The following is an 18,279-nucleotide window of genomic DNA, read 5'->3' as shown; positions in this document are numbered from 1 at the left end:
ACCCTGTCTTACACAGGTTTCTATTGCTGTGATAAAACACCACACCCAAAACAACCTGGGAAGGGAAAGAATTGTTGCAGCTTACAGCAGGCTCACACAGGCGAGGTGTGTGGCCCCTGCTAGCACGGATCTGCTTTCTTATATAACCCAGAAGCACCTGCCCAGGGTGGCACGGCCCACAGTGAACTGGCCACTCCCACATCAATCATGACTCAAGAAAATGCTCCCCCTCCCCAGACTGGCTGACAGGTCAGTCTGATGGAAGCATTTTCTCAATTGAGGCCCTCTCTTCCTAGATGACACTCTTGGCTTGTGTCAAGTTGATAAAAAACAAAACAAAACAAAACAAAACCCTGAACCAGCACAAACCCTTTATCCCCTAAGCTAATTTTGTTTTTTACCATTTTATCAGTGAAACTAAGACTAGTATGGTCGTCACTATAGATGCCAAGGTGCCATAGCTGCTGCCACAGACAGCCACAAGGAGTCCCTTCCCTCCACCACCCTGACGCCATTCTGTTAACTTCGGCCTCATTCCTTGGTTCTGGAACTCCTACACAGGTCCACACAAGGCCACCTGCACACACAGGCTACCATGGATCTGGGCAGAGCTGTCCTAACCCCTAGCTTCATCCTGCTCCTGATCTGCCAACATACTTCTCACTGGAGAGAACCCCTTGCCCTCCCAGGAGGCTGTGTGCCCCATTCCTCTCTTCGTCTGTTCCACAACTGTGGAGTGTCGTGCCCACACTGGTGCTCACTGATACACGCATTGAGGCACTGTGCTGCCTTAATACGGTGCTTCTCTTTCTGAAGACAGCCCTTGTCTTCAGTTTGGGGTACCCTATAGTAGGGAATCTGTAATACATATCCTACAAAGAGCTGAAGGTCCAGAGGCATAACTCGATGAGTACAGTGCTTGTCTAGCTACAAGGCTTGACTCTCGACACCACATAAACAGGGCATGGTGATGCATGACTTTGATCCAGCACTCAGGAGCCAGAGGCAGGCATATCTCTGTGAGTTCAAGGCCAGCGTGGTCTGCATGGTGAATTCCTGGCCAGCCAAAGCTATAGATTGATACTCTGTTTCAGAGCAAGAGAGGGAGAGAGAATGAGGGAGGGAGAGGAGGAGAGAGCCCAAGGTTACAGATGGATACTCTGTCTCAGAGGTGTGCCTGAGAGAAAGAGAGAGACAGAGACAGAGAGAGAGAGACAGAGAGACACAGAGAGAGACAGAGACAGACAGACACAGAGAGAATGACAGAGGGAGAGACAGAGAGACAGAGACAGAGACAGACAGACAGAGACAGGGACAGCAAGAGCAGCACAAGCTGATTAGATACCTTGCAGAGTTCTTTCACAGTGCCCTTCATACCCCCTGGACCTGAGGCAGCCTAACATTTGGCCTCCTCAGCCCTGTGAGGCAACACTCCCCAAGCTGAGCTGGGTGAGGATCACCTTGGATGTAAGCGGGGGTCTAAGCTAGTGCCTCATCCCACCAGGTCTCTTAGGGAGTGGACACAGAGGTATGGGGATTGATTAAGGACAGGCACCTCGTTGGCTGTGTACAGAGTCCCCTCCTTCGGAGGAAGGGGGGGGGAGTCCTAACATAGACCCCCGAGCATCTATGGCTTAGCAGTTAGGAGGGTCCGAGCAAAAGTTGTCACCTACTTGGGATAAGAGTGGAATTCAGAGAAACAGGAAGCAGAAGGCAGAACAGCAAAAGGGGGTGCGGCCCAGCTGCACCCACGTCATGGGGCCACAAGGGCTCTCTCGGGAAGCCTGGTAATTGGCCCCAACACCCCACCCAGCACTTTTTCTTTCTGGTCACCTCCCAGCCACAATCCCATAAATGGTCCTGGGAGAAATCACAACCCGATTAGCGGCTTCCTGCCATTCTCTGGTCCCCATCCCTCTATCAACCCTACACAAACACCGTGAGGCTCAATGACCCACAGGCTGACACCGTCCTCCTACAATTTCCAGGTCGCATGAAGAAGGAAACTTCACAATGGCTGGGGAGGGGTTAGAGTTAGCAGCCAGGGCACTGCCCTTCCCACTGGAGGGAGCTAGAGGTGAGAGAGGAATGGGAGGTGTACCCCAGCCCTTGAAATAAATGTGAATCTACCTTTCCTGCATGAGGACTTCTGACCCCAATTAGTTCTCACTGTTCCCCATGGCATGCTGACTGGGAGGGAGCTGAGGGCAGGGGCTTATCTCCACAGCTGACTACAGGGACCTAGACCCTCTAAGGGCTCCAGGTCCTGACAGCATCCAGAGACTTACACTCTAAGGCAGAAGCCCTCTCCACCTGCACCCATCCTGGCCTCTCACTCTCAGCAGTGAGAAGCAAAAACAAAGATGGAAGGAGGCTTCCTAGCATCGGTCCCTAGGCCACAGGATGGAGAAACACAGAGCCGGACGGCTGTGGGGAACTTCTGAAAGTATCTGAGTTCCACAGACCTCACTAAGAAGGGAGGAGCTACCCTAAACAGCTAAGCCATTCCAGCAGGTAATCCCCAGGCCCTAGAGGTCACGGCTTGACATGGATCTACCTGAACCTTTAGCAAAGTGACCCCGTAGGCAATCGTCCCCACTGACAACAGGTATCTATCTGGTCATCCTTTAATAATAGCTGAACACGGGTTGGGGATTTGGCTCAGTGGTAGAGCGCTTGCCTAGCAAGTGCAAGGCCCTGGGTTCGGTCCCCAGCTCCGGAAAAAAAAAAGAAAAGAAAAAAAAAATAGCTAAACACTGCTTGAGCTCCTCCTGTATATCACCCAGTAGTGCTCATTACACCCGTGGTTCTGAGACTAGCATTGTCGTACCTGTCTCACTAGCCCAAGTCAAGGCCTTGGGGGCTTGTGACACACCCCCACAGGTCACAGGGCATGGAGGGAACTAAGCCAGGGCTCCCTGACTCCGTTGCCTGGCTCCTACAGGGTAGGCACCACTTGTCCCACATTCCTGCCTGGTCCAATGCCTCCACACGCAGGCCTACAGAGAGGCACGAGGGCATGGCTCACAGCATGATGCCAGCTCCAGAAGGACAGCTTTGAGAGGGAAACTCAAACTGGATATGGGACACAGACCATGACCAAACCCCCTGCCTGCCCTGCCAACCAGCCACTCCTGGGATACCCCTTACTATCCAGTTCCAACTCTACACCCCCCTCCCACATTAACCATCTGCTTACTCTCAGCCTCTTCACCAGGCCATGGGCGCCCCAAGGCTGGCACTGTCCCTAAGATCCCCACCCCCACCGAGCACCAGCACTGAGTAACAGCCTGAGAAAATGGCGGTCAAAGGAAGGAGTATTTGGCCACCAGGGGGCGTGCTGGGACTCCAGACCCTAGGGAGGGGACAGGCCCAGGTGGAGCCCTATACCAGCCCCTCAAGGATGGGAACCAGACGGTGATAAACAAGGAAGACAAAGAGTATCCGGATACAGAGATGCTGGATCATAGGCTCTGCCTGCCGGGACCATTAAACAAACAAGGAACTAAGAGAGTCCTCCGTTGAAAACAAGCTTCAAAACAACTAAGTGAAGATCAGGCTCTGGATGGAGATACTGCAGTAGCTCAAAGGCAGTGGGACAGCAGAACCCAACTGGTCTCCGGTAGTGGCCCAGGGGAGGTGTCAGCCTCACCAGTGCTAGGGACGCTGCTACAGGCCAGGAGGTACAAGCCACCTGAGCTCTCCAAGCTTCCACATGTGCGTGACGGCCTGGCTCATTCACAGACAATCAGCCAGACTCAGGACAGAGCATGTTTATGGCCACGCTGCCACACTGCCACAAATGACCCCCTTCCCCTGTCATAATGACCTCATTGACTACAAAAGCCAGTACCTGTACCCTGACTCCACCACACAGTAGGGAGACAGCCAGCCTGTGCAGATGGGTCGAGCCCAGCTTGGCCTGCCTCTGCCTACCCTCACCCTGAGATGTTCACCAGACCCCAGGTTATGACTCAGAGGAGACACAGGGCTACAGGCTGCCCTGCTCTCCTTGCCCACCCCACCAGCCTACTCAGAGTGAGCTCCACTCACCTCCCACCCAGCCATGCTCTATGCTCCCCTATTGTCTTAGTCTATTATTGGTGCCTCCTCTGTCAGGCCCACGGGACCCCACCTCAAAGCAGAAACTCGGGGAACTTCAATACCTGTGTCCCATACAAGCCACAGGAAGCAGGGGACACGGCAGACAGAAGAAAGGGAGATGCTGGTGTTGTGACAGAACACCCCAACCTGAGGGAGTGCTGGCCAGCAGCCCAGTCTTGTCACCTCCAAGCTGGCCTCCTGTCCTCTTCCCTCTGCTCCCTTCCAGAGAGTGACTCACTTCCCTCCTGGAAAAAGATCAGCAAGCATCCCTTCTCGGGTCCCTATTTCTCACTGGAGTTGACCTCAGGACAAGGTGCTAAGTTTCTAACGGTGGGGACGTGAGGGAGCCGGAATCCCATCACACTTAACCTTCGGTGTGGAGAGTGTGATTCCCAGACACACCAGTGACTTCAGAAATGATCATCCAGAGGAACTCCATTCTTGCCTGCCAGCCACCTGTCCCATACCTGCAGGCCACCTGTCCCCACATCACCTGACAGACACCTGTCCCCACATCCACCTGACAGACACCTGTCCCTACACCCACTGACAACCACCTGTCCCCACATCCACCTGCCAGACACCTGTCCTCACATCCACCTGCCAGCCACCTGTCTCCATATCCACTGACAACCACCTGTCCCATACCTGCAAGCCAAGGTCTCTCCAGCAGCTGCTACAGCCATGCTCCCTGGCCAGGAGCCTGTTCCTTTGTCCCTGGTATGGTTAGATGTTCGGGTCTGCCTTCTTCCCTCCTAAGGCAGCACCCAGTCAGCTCTGCCTCTCCCAGGTTCTACCAGACTATGCTGGGACTCCACTGTCCCTTTTCTGTCTGAACTCTGCTCCAACAGTCTTGGGAAAACAGAGCTGTGGTACTGGAGGTCCCTGGGTATTTCTCATGTGACTGGAGGCAGAGGCTAGGCATACAGAAGCCATGGGCCAGCACCCAGAGAAGCAAGGAAAGATAGGTGGATGTTCCTCGTGACACATGCCTCTGTTCAGAGTCTGCCCGGTACCGGTTGAGAGAGATTGACACTCACCTGAGAGGCAGCCTTCCTGGCCAGGCTTCTGGCTCCAGCCAGGGCAGCACCTGAACACCGTTCGGGCCTCTGTGGCATATACCTGCCTGTAGCTCATATAGTACACAGTCCTAGAACAGAAGAGACAGGATGTGTCGGTCATTATGGCGTCAGCGCTTGCTCGAGATCTCAGAGCACCCCAAAGATGGCTGCCTGCCAACGCAAGGTGATCAGGCTGAGGTGCCCAGGGAACTGGGACCCCACACACCAGTGCCTGGCTCCTTCTGTCTGCCTTCTTTACAGGGTGGCTCTTGACAGCCAATAGGACTACTGGAGACTCCATTCTTCCCACCCTTGCCTGCCTCAGCCTCCTTCCCTCGCTCCAGGGATGACCAGTAAGATGGATGGCTGCCGTTGCTGGATGTCAGCTCTGTCCAGTCTGGTCCCTCTGTCTGTCACTTCTGATACTAGGTTTAAACACCGACTCCCCCAAATCCATGCCTGCCTGTAGTGGGACTTGCCTAGGGAACAAAACCCATTTAACTCATCATCCGTTAAGATGAGGACTCACAGAGTTAGTGAATGGCACCCTGAGAATACAAGGAAAGCATGTGGGGATGAGGCAGCCGCTGACACCCCAAGATAGACATGACAGGACAGCCAAGGGCACAGAGACAGCTGTTCCCTCAGAACCTCAGCCCTATACTGGGACTCCCAACTTTAAAAAACTTGTCCTTTAAATTTTTATTTTGTGTGTGGGTACATATGTGGAGACAGTGTTAGGCGCCATTTGCTTTTTAAATATTTATTTATTTACTTATTTTATATATAAGTACACTGTAGCTGTCTTCTGGCACACCAGAAGAGGGCATCAGATCTCATTACAGATGGTTGTGAGCCACCATGTGGTTGCAGGGAATTGAACTCAGGACCTCCGGAAGAGCAGTCAGTGCTCTCAACCACTGAGCCATCTCTCTAGCCCATTGGGTGTCTTCTTAATGTTACTTTTTTCCACCTTTTGAAGCAGTTTCTCACTGAACCTGGAGCTCACCAATTGCCTTGCCTGGCTGGCCAGCAAGCCCCAGGGACCCACCTGACCTTGTCTCCTCAGCACTGGGTTGCAGGTTGCAAAGCTATGCCTGCCTAGTATTTTTTTATGTGGGTTCTGGGGATTCTGAGCACAAGTTTCTAAGGCTTGAATGGCACGTACTTTACCAGCTGAGCCCTCTCTCAAGGACCCTCCAGAGCTGGTTTTGGGCCACCTGATTTGTCAGCATTTGTCACAACAGCTCTAGAAAAGGAACACAGATCTCACAGCTCTGTACATGCCCCTGGGCTCCATGATTCCAAAACCTCCACGGTTATAGAGACAGACTACAAAGGAGGGACAAGACTACAAAGGAGGGACAGACTACAAAGGACAGACAAAGAGACCAGAGACAGTGTGGTGGTGGTGGTGGGAAAACAGGTAGAATAGTGTGACTCCTGCCTCCCCCACCAGCCTCCTTCCTGCAGGGTCAACAGCCACAGAAGCTAGGCCAACAGTCACAGGTCAAGGGCCCTCGAGGCCCCGGGGGAATGGTCAGGTGGCTCAGGCTGTATCTCCAGGTGACAAACTTTTTGGGACCAGCACAGCGGATAGTCATGTGGCCCTAGGCTCTGCCTAATAAACAGGCCTGAGGCCACTTCCCCGAAGCACAGACTCTCCACACAGAAACTCTGGGAGTGCCTTACAAAATACCACCTTGGCAGGACATGAAACCACTTGCCCGGACAGAAACCGACCCCGGCGTGAACAATATTTGGCAGTGACAAAGCACTTGAGCCTGGACATCGTAAATATTTATCCCCTTGCCTGGGTTGCAGACAGGGCTGGGCTACGTGCGTCTCCCCCCTCCCTCCACTCCTCCACAAGGCCCCGGAGGGAAAAGATTCTTGGAGAGGCCAGGCAGCCATGAAAACCAAGCCTAACTCACCTTCAGATGGCACCAGCTCACACAGAGGCTGCTGAGACCCTGTCAGAATGGAAACTTTGGGGGCCATGTTGGAATGGAGGTTTCCGGGGCCAGGTCAGATTTGAGGCTGCTGCAGCCATGTTGGAATGAAGGCCCATGAGTCTGGGCTTTCCAAGAGGGGTGCAGGCCCTGTGATTTGAGTGCCAGCTCCTTCCATTCCTTCTCCCTTCCTTCCTTCCTCTGGGTGACTCCTCCGTCACCCCTCAAAGGACCTCTCTATGTAGCTTAGAGGGTTCCCAGCCTGGTGACCTGCATGTCTGTCTGACCTGTCAGGAAAGACTCTCTCACACTGAGACCCTTGAACTCCCTCTGGCTTCACAGGCAAAAGCACAGCCTCACCTGTCGCAGGTGAGGCCACACAAACGACATCAAACGACTGTTACCTAAAGACAGAAGATGGTGGCAGAGGGCCACAAGGGTCACCTTAGCCTCACCCAGGTCAATACAGATGGGGAAACTGAGGCCAGAAAATGTTCTCAATCTAGCCAAGCGAATTCATTCTGAGGGGGCTGGGATTCCAGTGCATCCTGGGATGTCTGCCCCCCCACCCCCCCACAAGAGCTTAAGAAAAGGGTTCCCCCCAAAAAACAAAACAAAAACCTAGGGGCTAGGGGAAAGGCTCTGTGGGTGAGAACAGATACTGTGAAGGCAACAGGACATAATGTCAAACCTCCAACGTGAATATTAACGGCTGGGCACGGCTACCCATGCATGTGAGCCCAGCACTGGAGGAAGAAGTTAGCTATGCAGCGAGTTTCCATCTCCGTTAATAGGTCCCAGAGAAAGGGATAAAGACAGACAGAAACAGAGGAATCCTCTACAACAGCATGGTCACCTCATGCTCAAAACCTGACTTTATAATGTACAGTGATGTTCCTTGGGCTTGGGTACCACCGGAGCCCACTGATGACCCCACAGGTGGCTGAATTCAGCACTTGGCCAGAGCCCACTGCACCCAACCCCCTTGCTGTTAGACTTGACAGTGACACATTATCTGACCTCATTCCAGTATAAACACCTGGGACACTCGGGCCAAGCTCAGGGTACATCCCAAAGCGTGCTCCGTTCATGAGCCTAGGAAGAGAGACAAGACCCCAGGGTTCTGGGTGGAGATGGAGACCCGGATATGGTGGGGCTTTTCCAGTGGGGGGGGAACAATGTCCCATTGGGTCAGGCACTCCGGAAAAGGGAGGGTGGTCTTGGGTGCTTAAGAGGGATGAGCTGGAGGCAACACAGAGGGACAGCTGTCCAGATGAGGATTGGGGGAACTTCCCAGTGCTTGGGAAAGACAGCGAGAAAGACCTCAAGGCCTCAAGCATGCCTGAGTTTGCTATACATGGGGAGCTGAGGTGGGCCTCATTGGCGTGTGTACTTTCTGACCTCCATCGTTGGGCCTGTCATCCTCTATAGACACACAGGCAAATGACTCAGGGTCACCTCAGAGCAGGATGGGCGAAGGAGGAAAACAGGCTGTGTCCAACAAAGAGGATGCCCTCTGTCGGAGCTTCGTGCCCTCCCCCAACCTGGAGCTTAGAACCGGAAATGCCACATGGCACCCCCTACCACCACCTGGGGCTGAACTTCTGTGTTTCAGGCCAGTGGGTGGGTGAGCTGGGTAAGGATGATGGGGGAATCCCAGAACTTGGACACAAGCCATCTTGAGATATCCAGAAAACCCTGACTCAGACGCTATGTCAAATAACCATCTTCTATGCCTACCCACCAGTGCTCTGCCCCTCACACACACAGAGAGCCAGGGAAGGGTGGCCCTCCTAGATAGTAGGTCATCAGCCACTCTGGACCCTCTGCCAGCCTATGTCACAGACCCTCCAGTCACAGAGCCCAGGAGCTTCCAGCCATAGGGCCCAAGGGCTTCCGGCCACTGTGCCTTTCACCAGCTATGGGCAGGGCAGCGCAGCTCGGAGGAGCACACCCCACTTCGTAAACATGTACACACATGACCACGTGAAGGTTAGAAGGAGGGGTATAAAATGTTGACCTCTGAGAATGGGAGGCTGCTCCTTCCCCTTGGTCTCCTGACCCACAAGCCTGTCATTCCATGGGGGCAGAAACAGGCTGTGCTCTGCAGACCTGGGCAGCCCCACCCAGGTCACCCCTCACCCCTCAGAGGTAAGTACCACCTCCAGACATTGCCATGGGTGTCCCTGGCAAGGACTTTTTCCATCACTATCCTACACAAACCCTAACTGGCAGCAAATGCACGCTAATGCTTACACAGACCCTAGAGCCCCTAGGTCAGGCAGAGCAGGCCCAGGTGGGTACCCTATGAACCCCAGACCCAACAAGAGGAGCAGGGCTGAGACGTCCTGCTGGGCACAGTGCTTTTCTTGTCAGGGTTGCAGCCAACTCTACCACTTCCTTGATGCCCAGTCCAACGTCTCCACTCTGCACTGCTCTCCTGCTGCCCAGCTTCCCCTCAGGTAGGCCCTGCAGAGAACAGCTATGCAAAGGCACTCCTTAAGTTTGATTTTTTAAATAAAACATTGAGCAATACATTTCCACAAACTTGGGCACTAAGCCCAGGGGTCAGCTGGTTGAGTAGGAATCTCCAGCTGGAACCTAAGCTGGGCTGAGCTGGGACTCTACCTTTTGGCCAATCAGCACTTGTGTCCTGAGGGTCTGACCACCATGAGGGCTCCTCCCCACCCTCAAAAGCGACCCAGCCTGCCTGAGCAGGCCTGCTAGAGTCTGGGGGTTGGGTGGTGGTGGTAAAAGACCATGTCCTCAGTGAAGGGAACCAGGTGGAAGCGAGGTAGGGCCCCCATCCTAGCTGCCTGACCCTCGGCTGCTGCTGCTAGCCGAGAACTGGTCCCCATTAGGTCAGGATCTCCGCCGCATACCTGCGCTCTTGGCCAATACACCACGCCTGCTGTGCGCAGCCTGTCCTCCTCCACACAGGCACTATGCGACTGAAGGCTTGCACACAAGGCTGGCGGTGGCCCACCAGGGTCAGCTTCTGTTCTGCACACACGTGGGGCCTGGGGAAAAAAAGGACAACAGTCAACTTCTCTGCTGCCAACAGCCATGTCTCTGCGTCTATACTAGGTATACAAGTATCCCACACTAGACCACAGCACATTGCCCACCTAGCATCCACTCTGGACTCCAGGACAAGGGGACCAAGAAGGAATGAAGGGCCACAGTATCTTCCACCAGGATCCTAAGCTGCACAAGGCACTGTCCCTAAGAATCTTTAAGGAAGGCAGAATCTGCTGTCCCCTGTGGACAGCCCAGGAGCTCAGGGTAGAGGGGACCTGCAGGCCTTGTTGGGGCTCAGGCTTGTCCCCAAGTCCCAGGTTCCAGAACACCCTCCCTTACTCTTGCTACCTCAGTGTCTCCATGGCATCCTCAGACTACATAGGGGGATGTGGATGTGACCCAGAAGTAGGCGTGAGGGACAAGCAAGTAAAGAAAAAAAATGAAAAATCTGGCCACTAGCCACACCCAGGGCAGTGATTCTTTTTATGTTTCTGCCCTCGACTCAGCACAGAAACCAGCTTAGGGGAACGCAGTGCCAACGGTGGGTGGCCTAAGACAGCCCTCCAGTCCCACCAAGTAGACAGAAGGCTCAACCCAGTGGCAATCTGAGGATGTACAGCAAGACTTGTACACAAGACTCAGGCTCACTCAAGCCCGAGCCCCGAGGGACCAGAGGATACAAAGGCAAGTTGTGGGACAGAAGGCAAGACCCATGACTTTGGACCAGGCCTGGGATTCAGGTGAGAACCCCCTGCATGGCCCAAGGAATAAAAGGGAACATTCGGCCTGCATGACTAGGCTCTGAGCTCAGTCCCCAGCACAAAGGGCTACCAGGTACACTCATACAGACCAGAGCCGCTTTCCAATCTGGTGGGTTCTACAGAATGGCAGTCCTCTGCACACAGCCCTCCTCTGTCTCTCTCTTCAGGGCACAAGGTAAGCAGGGGCCACCATTCTTCCCACCCCAGCCTGAGGTCCCTGCTCCATCAGGAGACAGGGATACATCCTTGGCTTTGCCCCTGGCCTCTGCCTCCACCCCATACTCCTACATGGCCTCACTGTTCTCAGTGTCTGCTGGGTGCTGTCCAAAGTTCAGCGCTTAAGAGACCCAGACCACCCTAACCAGCAGCTCTGGCCCCAGACCAGCCGCCCCCAGACGGATCCTCTGACCCAGAGGCCTTTTATTTTCGCTCTTTCCCTGGCTCTGCTGGGTGGGAAGCCACCCCCGCAGGGAAGTGCGTGGACCAACTGCAGACAAGATGAAAGTGCAAGGCAAGCACCAGGGGCTCCCAGCCCTGAGCAGGTCTGCACCTGCCCAGCATGCAGCCAGGTCATCTAAACCTCATTTCCCATCAGTCACAGCATAGCCATAGGCACGGGGCTGCCATAACTCATCCCAAGACCTCCAGCGCGGGCCAGTCCCCATATACCTCCCCCAGTCTTCCAAACTTCCCATCTAGGGCTGAAGCTAGCCATGAGGTGAATGCAGGGCAAGGACTCTCAGGTCCCAGGATGAAACAGTGGGATCTGGGGTACGCTGTGAACCCCACATGTGCACCTAACTGTGGATGTGTTCTCTGTGGCCAGGCGGGAGCCCAGAAGCGACTGAGCAGTTGTGAAGTTCCAGAACCAGATGGAAAAGGTTTATTGCCACCTCAAAGAGACAGTGCCTCAGGGGACAGATCCCCACCCCCAACCCTCCGCCTTGCTAATAATGCCAGGTACCCTCTAGGCATCACCCCATGGGGTGCCCCTTTCATCACCGAAAGAAGGTAAGGTGACAGTGACCCCCTGAATTGTTTTATGATCATCTGGTAATCAGACAGGCAGCTGGACCCAAGACCCCGCCTCTTCCTGACCTCTGCTGTACCTCTCAGATGGCTAAGAGTACTGAATCCAGACTTCCAGAGGCCTTGTGAGCCAAGGGTCCCAGGCTAAGAATATAGGGGCAAGGCCAGGGCAGGGTTTTGCCCCAGCCGGTAGTCCCCACACAGGGAAAGCCCTCCTCAGCCTTCCCTGGCCTGGGTCCTGGCCTCACTTTTGATCCTTGTGGCTTCTACTTCTTGTGTCCACAGGAGACTGTCCTCTATGGGACCCCTGAACATATGGAAGTTCCTCTGAGCACATACACACACACACACACACACACACACACACACACAGAGAGAGAGAGACAGAGAGACAGAGAGACAGAGAGACAGAGAGACAGAGAGAGAGACAGAGAGACAGAGACAGAGAGACAGAGAGAGACAGAGACAGAGAGAGACAGAGACAGAGAGACAGAGAGACAGAGAGAGAGACAGAGAGACAGAGACAGAGAGAGACAGAGAGAGAGAGAGAGACCTGCCCCCTGGCTAGTGGCGAGATGTAGCTGATTGGAGCCAACAGAAGATGAGGCCTAAGAGACAGGACGGTAGTCTCTGTTTCCCTAGCTACTTAGAACTCTCCCTGCCAGGTGGTAACTTCTCCACTGTGGCCACAGAGCAGCTGTTCACCCCCTCTCTCTGGTCCCATCCCTGGTCACACCTCAGGCTGGTGTGAGGATATCTGTGACATATAGAGAATGTCACTGGCTCCAACCATGTGACGAGGGTCTATGGGAATCCACAGACAGGAGACCAACCTAGAGGCTTCAAAGCTCTTACAAGGGCTCAACAGGGTGGTTACTTGGCATAAACAAAGTGTTGGGGTGGCACGTGCTGGACCCAGTGCCTCTGCTAGGAAGTGTGGGCAGACATACACAGTGGAGGATGGGGAACTCTAGGGGAAGGGAAGCTAAGGGAGAGGCAGAAAGACAGCAGCCAGGCTCAGGCCCCGGAAGAATGCAACAAAGTCTCAATCTTTTCATCAGGTCAAAGTATCTTTCTGTTCCTTGCAGCAGCAGCACGCAGCTTCCCAACAAGGTAGGAAAAGGCCAAGCCCAAGCCACAAGGTGAACCCAGTGCCGTCAGAGGGAGGGGACCTCAGCCCAGCTGCAGAGCCATCTGCTGAAGGGAGGAGTGGGGCTCCAGGAAGCGGGCAGTCTTGGCAGGAGCTAGAGTCCTGGGATGCTCCTGGCAATGATGCCCTTCACCAAGGTGTGGAAGTGGGAGGCATACTGTTTCTATAGCTTCAGCTTTCTTCGCCTCCCTCGTGGCTCACCTCTGAGCATGTTTCCCTGGTCTAGGTACAGTTGGCACACTGGAAAGTGTCAGGCTTTGGGGATAGAAGCCCAGTGGTTGGGGCGCAGCCACACTCTCAAAAGGCAGCTCGGAGACCCTCAGGTGCCTTCTGCCAGGCCCAAGATCAGTACAGGATGCTCGGCAGACACGCAGTCCTTCCCCTGCTCCATCCCCCAACCCCGCTGTTCCACAAACACAGCACCACCTCTCTTTTGGGGTATCTGGCCATCCACAATCTCAACCTCCTCTTTAGGGAACTAACTTTGTTTGTGTGTGTGTGTGTGTGTGTGTGTGTGTGTGTGTGTGTGCAGGTGTGTGTTTGTGTGTGTGTGTGTGTGTGTGCAGGTGTGTGTTTGTGTGTGTGTGTGTGTGTGCAGGTGTGTGTTTGTGTGTGTGTGTGTGTGTGTGTGTGTGCAGGTGTGTGTTTGTGTGTGTGTGTGTGTGTGCGCGCGCGCTCAAAGGAACTTCCATATGTTCAGGGGTCCCAGAGAGTTAGAGATTAACTGGCAGAAGCCTCAGTCGCAGAGAATGTGGTTGTTTAAGTCCTTGGGGCCAGTATGCCCAAAGAGCGCCTTACAAGATGGAACTTGAGTTGTGGGGGGGGGGGGTAGGGCTACTACCTGCCTGGGTAGTAGGAGAGGGTCAACATCATTAACTGATTCCAAATCCCTGGCACTGGGTTTCTTAGCATAGCTGCCCAAAGTGGGCTCCAGACTGGGAGAAGCCCCGTGCTGCAAAACTGTGTATGGACATGTGGCTGGCGTGGCCTCAGGCTGAGCTGGTCGGGGCTTCAACACACAGGCAACCCTCCTCTCCATCCTCAATGGGGCTGCAAGAAGCCTTAAGCAGTCTTGCCAACCCTAAACTGTTTGGCAATCATCCCCATCCCCATCCCCAGCTGAAGCAGGCAAGTCATACCTCCTCCAAGCTGAAAAGTCACTTTGAGGTAAAATCGAACAGGTGGCCATGTTCCACCCACTGTCTCTGAGCACCCACAGTCAGCAGCAGCCAGAGAATCACCCACACTCTTCCAGCAGAATCATGAAGGTCTACAGGGCACTGGACTGGGAGTGAGAGCTGCCCTACCCCTAAAGCCCACAGAGGCCTATGGCTTGCACACCAACTGTAGGGGGGTATGGGCAGGAGGACAAAGTACTATGAAGACTCTGTAGTTTATCAGATCAGGAAAACTGGCCAAGGAGGTGCCACAGCTGTGCCAGGCCCTGCCATCTCATCGCAACTCCCCAGGAGAGAAAGGCAGCAAGGCAGAGAGGATCAGCCAAAAACAAGTATTTCTAGGGACCTGGCTGCCTTCCCGGCACCCCTCCCCTGCTCCTCTGAGTTTCAGGGAGCTAAGGAGCAAACCTGCAAGTCACCTCTGAAACCTGGTCCTCGTGGTTTCCATCTGCTGTGTGTTCAGCAAATTAAATGGCTTCTCCTACAAAGCCCAGGGAGATACAGCCACTGGTCTGGCCAAATGAAACTGCTTCACTGGCCCAGCCAGCTAGAGGCCACGTGCAGATGCCCAAGAGATGTAAGCCTGGGGAAGGGAGCCAGGGGGTTTGCCCAACCTGGAACCCAGACCCAATCTGAGAGCAGAGGCTTATTGGGACACCAAAGGGCCAGCAAGTGAGTGCATAGAGACAGAGACGCAGGAAGAAGGGGAGGCAGTCTCTGGAAATTGCATCAAGAAGAAGGGACAGGCTCTCTCTCCCACTACCCACTCACAACTTAATTCCAACAGCGTTTTTAACAGCTAAAGGCTTCCTGGGCCCAGGTGAGCAGGACACAGGCAGCCAGCTCTTGGCTCCACTCCATCAGGAGAGGACAGAGCTTGGTGGGGAACCCATAAACGGCGAGCAACAGTTTCCACACGTGCCAGATTACATCCACCCACCTGGAACCTCAGGAAACCTGTGTCTGCAGCCCCTCTCAACCACGGAGGGGATGGATGGGCAGGTTGGCAGTCCTAGCCCACCGTGCTAATTGCAATAATAATTCCAGGGCTGAAGCTCCCTTTGGGCAAACTCAGGAGACATAGGTTGCTTCTGTTCGTGGGTGAGAGGACCCCAACTCAGATCCCACTTTCCTTTGTAATGGCCACAAAGACTAAAGCAAGACCCAGGGAGGAGGTTCCGAGGGCACCTGTCACATTAGGAAGCTTGTCCTCTTATTCCCCAGGGAACCACGGTTGTCCTCACTGCCGGGTACAGGGTGGATCCATCAGTGCCAGCCAGCCCTGGACAGAAGCAGCAAGTCTGTGGGTGAAAAGGTGCCCGAACTGGCAGAAAGGAAGCCCCAACGCTGGCCTGAAGGGTCCCTCGTCCACTCCCCAGGCTGCCCCAGCAGTCTTGCCAAGTTTGTAAGACTCCACCTTGCACCCTGCGGGGAAGGGCCGGTGGGGGCGGCAGGCCTCTCATCCGTACACCTCATCCACTTGGTCTCACTTCGCACCAGTTTTCCTTTGAGGCCAACAGAGAGATCGCTTTGCAGTTTAAGAGAGACCGCTAACCGGCCTGTTGGGGAATCATCTTTCAAAATTAAATCCGTCGCCGCTGGCTCCCTGACCCTCTCTTCCTGCCCATTCTAGTACTGAATTCCTTCTCCCGAGGCCCCAGAGCGCACGTGTTTAACACACAAAACAGTTCTGGCAGCCCCCTCTGGGCACCCCCCCCGCCCCTGCGCAGGCCCCCAGACCCCAGGAGACCAGCTTGAGGAGGAAGTGGGACCAGGCTGCTTCCTCTCGGCCGCCTCCAAGCCGGCTCCCCAGCTGGACCCTGCGCCGCAGGGGCTTGGATTCCTCACCACTCCAGAGTTCGGCATCCGTCTAAGTCTGCAGGACCCTTACTGAAGAGGCGGGAATCCGGAGGCTATGCGCCCTGCGGCAGACTCGAGGGCCCCAAATCCAATCCGGGACCCCCGGTCTAGACCATCCCCTCCTCAGTTAAAGCAAAGAGTCCATTGTTCTGTGGCCCCAGGGACAAAGCCCCGAGCTCTGTCCGGGTCAGCATCGCCGCCAGGAGCCTCGCGACTCGCGCTACTCACATGCTCGGCTGCAGCGGGCGCGGGGTTAGCGGCGGGGAGGCTGCAGGCATTGCGGGGAGCAGCAGCAGCGCCAGGGCCACCACGCGCCAAGCCGCCCTCGCCTCCGCCCGGACAGGCATAGTGCGCGCGGTCGCGCTCCCACTCAATCTTCGGCTCTTGGACTCACAGGCGGCCCTTGTGGCCGGGAGACCCTGTCTTCACGCGCGCCATACCCCGGAGGACAGCGGAGCACCGCAACCCAGCCGTGCCAGGTGCGGGACGCGAGGTTCCCACAGGTGCGGATGGAGCAGTTGCCCGGAGCTCCGAGACTTTCGCGCTCTGCTTGGCGCGGCCAGACACTTGCCTGGAGTGATGGAGAGCAAACTCGGAGCGGGACGCCCCAGACGTCAGGCCCGCCCGCCGCACGCCCCCCGTCCCGACCCCAGCCTCCTCCGGACCCCGCTCCCTCCCCCTTTCGGCCCCACCCCCAGCCCAGGCCACGCCCGTTCCGCCTTCGGCCCCGCCCAGACCATTCCAATAGGGAGAGCCCACTTCCAGCCCCGCTTCAGCCCCTCCCCTCTCCCGCTCCTGGTCCAAGCTTTAAGACCAAGTTCTCCTCCCAGTACTTTTCCCAGCAGCTTTCCAGCTTCACTTGCGCACCATCTCCCTGCGGACCTCCAACCGACAGGTCTGACCCCATCCAAGTGAACGATCCTATCTGGTCTGTGCGGCCCACACCTCGTAAACACCACTCTATCCTGATCCGGGACCTCTCCAAGCGCACCTTCTCGCAGTGGCGCTGCAGTCACCTTCCCTTGGCTCCCCCATCGGCGCCCCACCATCACTGCCCTGCCAGAAGCAGGGAGGGATTGAGGAGCGGGGAGGGCAGCCTCTGGATGCTCTGGGACAGTAGCGGGGTGGAGTGGGCGTGTAGGTCCCACCAGGCACCTGCACTGGGGTCTAAAAGGAGAGGTAACTCCCTGCTCCCGGTATTTGTCGTTCTTTAAGCCTGGTTTTGGTTTGATGTGACTTTCTCCGCGGCTATGGGCAGACTGACCAGCGCTAGACGTGGCATCTCTGATGCAGGACTTAGCACACACTCAGAGGGGCTCTTTGTGAAGTTGAGCCGGGAGAGTCCCCCGAGGGCACAGCAGCGGACCTCACTGGTTGCAGATAGTTGTGTGAGGATCAGCCGCTGCTTATCCTGCTGGAGAGGTGTGCCTACCTTTACATTATGGGTAGACCCAGCCTGCCCTCTTTCGAAGACTTCCCTCCTCCACCGTTCCCAGAGGAGTGAGGTAGTTGTTCCAGCCTCCTCTATCCCAGAAGCAAGTGGTTGAGGGGTCCTCTGATGTCCGGCGGGGAGGGGGGAGGGGGCTGGAAGGACCGCTGCAAAAGTTCCCATTTCGGAAGACTGGGTTAGGGTTAGGGTTAGGGTTAGGGTTAGGGTTAGGGTTAGGGTTAGGGTCACAGTACTGAGCAGGTGATGTCAGCTCAGACCTGCTGCTGGGGAACCACGGGGCAAGGAAGGGAGCAGAGCCCCCCACCTCAGTTTAGAAGGCTCAGGCTACCGATCTGAGCAGTAAACATAGAGGAGCCTGGCTTCAGGGTAAATAGAGAGGGGTGGGGAGGAGGGAGGAACAGACAGACAGATACTGGGTGGCAATGGGTCCTGGAACTTGCTACCTGATGCCCCAAACAGGACCCTAGTTTGCCCTGCACTGTTCTGCTGGATCTCGCCCTTCTGCCCAAACCCACCACCAGACAGACCCTCTCTGGATCTCAGAAGCTGACCCAAGCCCTCTGGGTGACTCCCAAGTGTCTGCACCCAAGAATTCATTCCATATCCCACCTCAGCCAGGGGCCCCCACTGTGGGAAGTACAAGGTTGTGTCTCTCTGAGCCAGGAACTGTGCACCAGGCCCATATGTTTATGCTTGTCCCTTTGTACCTCTCT

General features: G+C 55.4%; 1 protein-coding gene across 2 annotated transcripts in view; it reads right to left on the bottom strand.

Moving 5' to 3' along the window:
- Megf6 (multiple EGF-like-domains 6) overlaps positions 1–16,776 on the bottom strand; it is a 100,859-nt gene extending 84,083 nt beyond the window's left edge. Inside the window, exons 1-3 of one of the 2 annotated variants that reach the window (XM_039110728.1) lie at positions 16,345–16,776; positions 10,000–10,137; positions 5,145–5,254 (exon numbers count right to left, since the gene is read on the bottom strand). In XM_039110728.1, the coding sequence (XP_038966656.1) occupies positions 5,145–5,254; positions 10,000–10,137; positions 16,345–16,463 (367 nt within the window). In that variant the 5' untranslated portion in view covers positions 16,464–16,776. 2 annotated transcript variants of the gene reach the window in all.
- Positions 16,777–18,279: the final 1,503 nt, after the last annotated feature.

This window comes from Rattus norvegicus, chromosome 5 (assembly GCF_036323735.1).
Source record: "Rattus norvegicus strain BN/NHsdMcwi chromosome 5, GRCr8, whole genome shotgun sequence".
Classification (NCBI taxonomy): Eukaryota; Metazoa; Chordata; class Mammalia; order Rodentia; family Muridae; genus Rattus; species Rattus norvegicus.
This window is presented reverse-complemented; position numbering and strand designations above follow the sequence as displayed.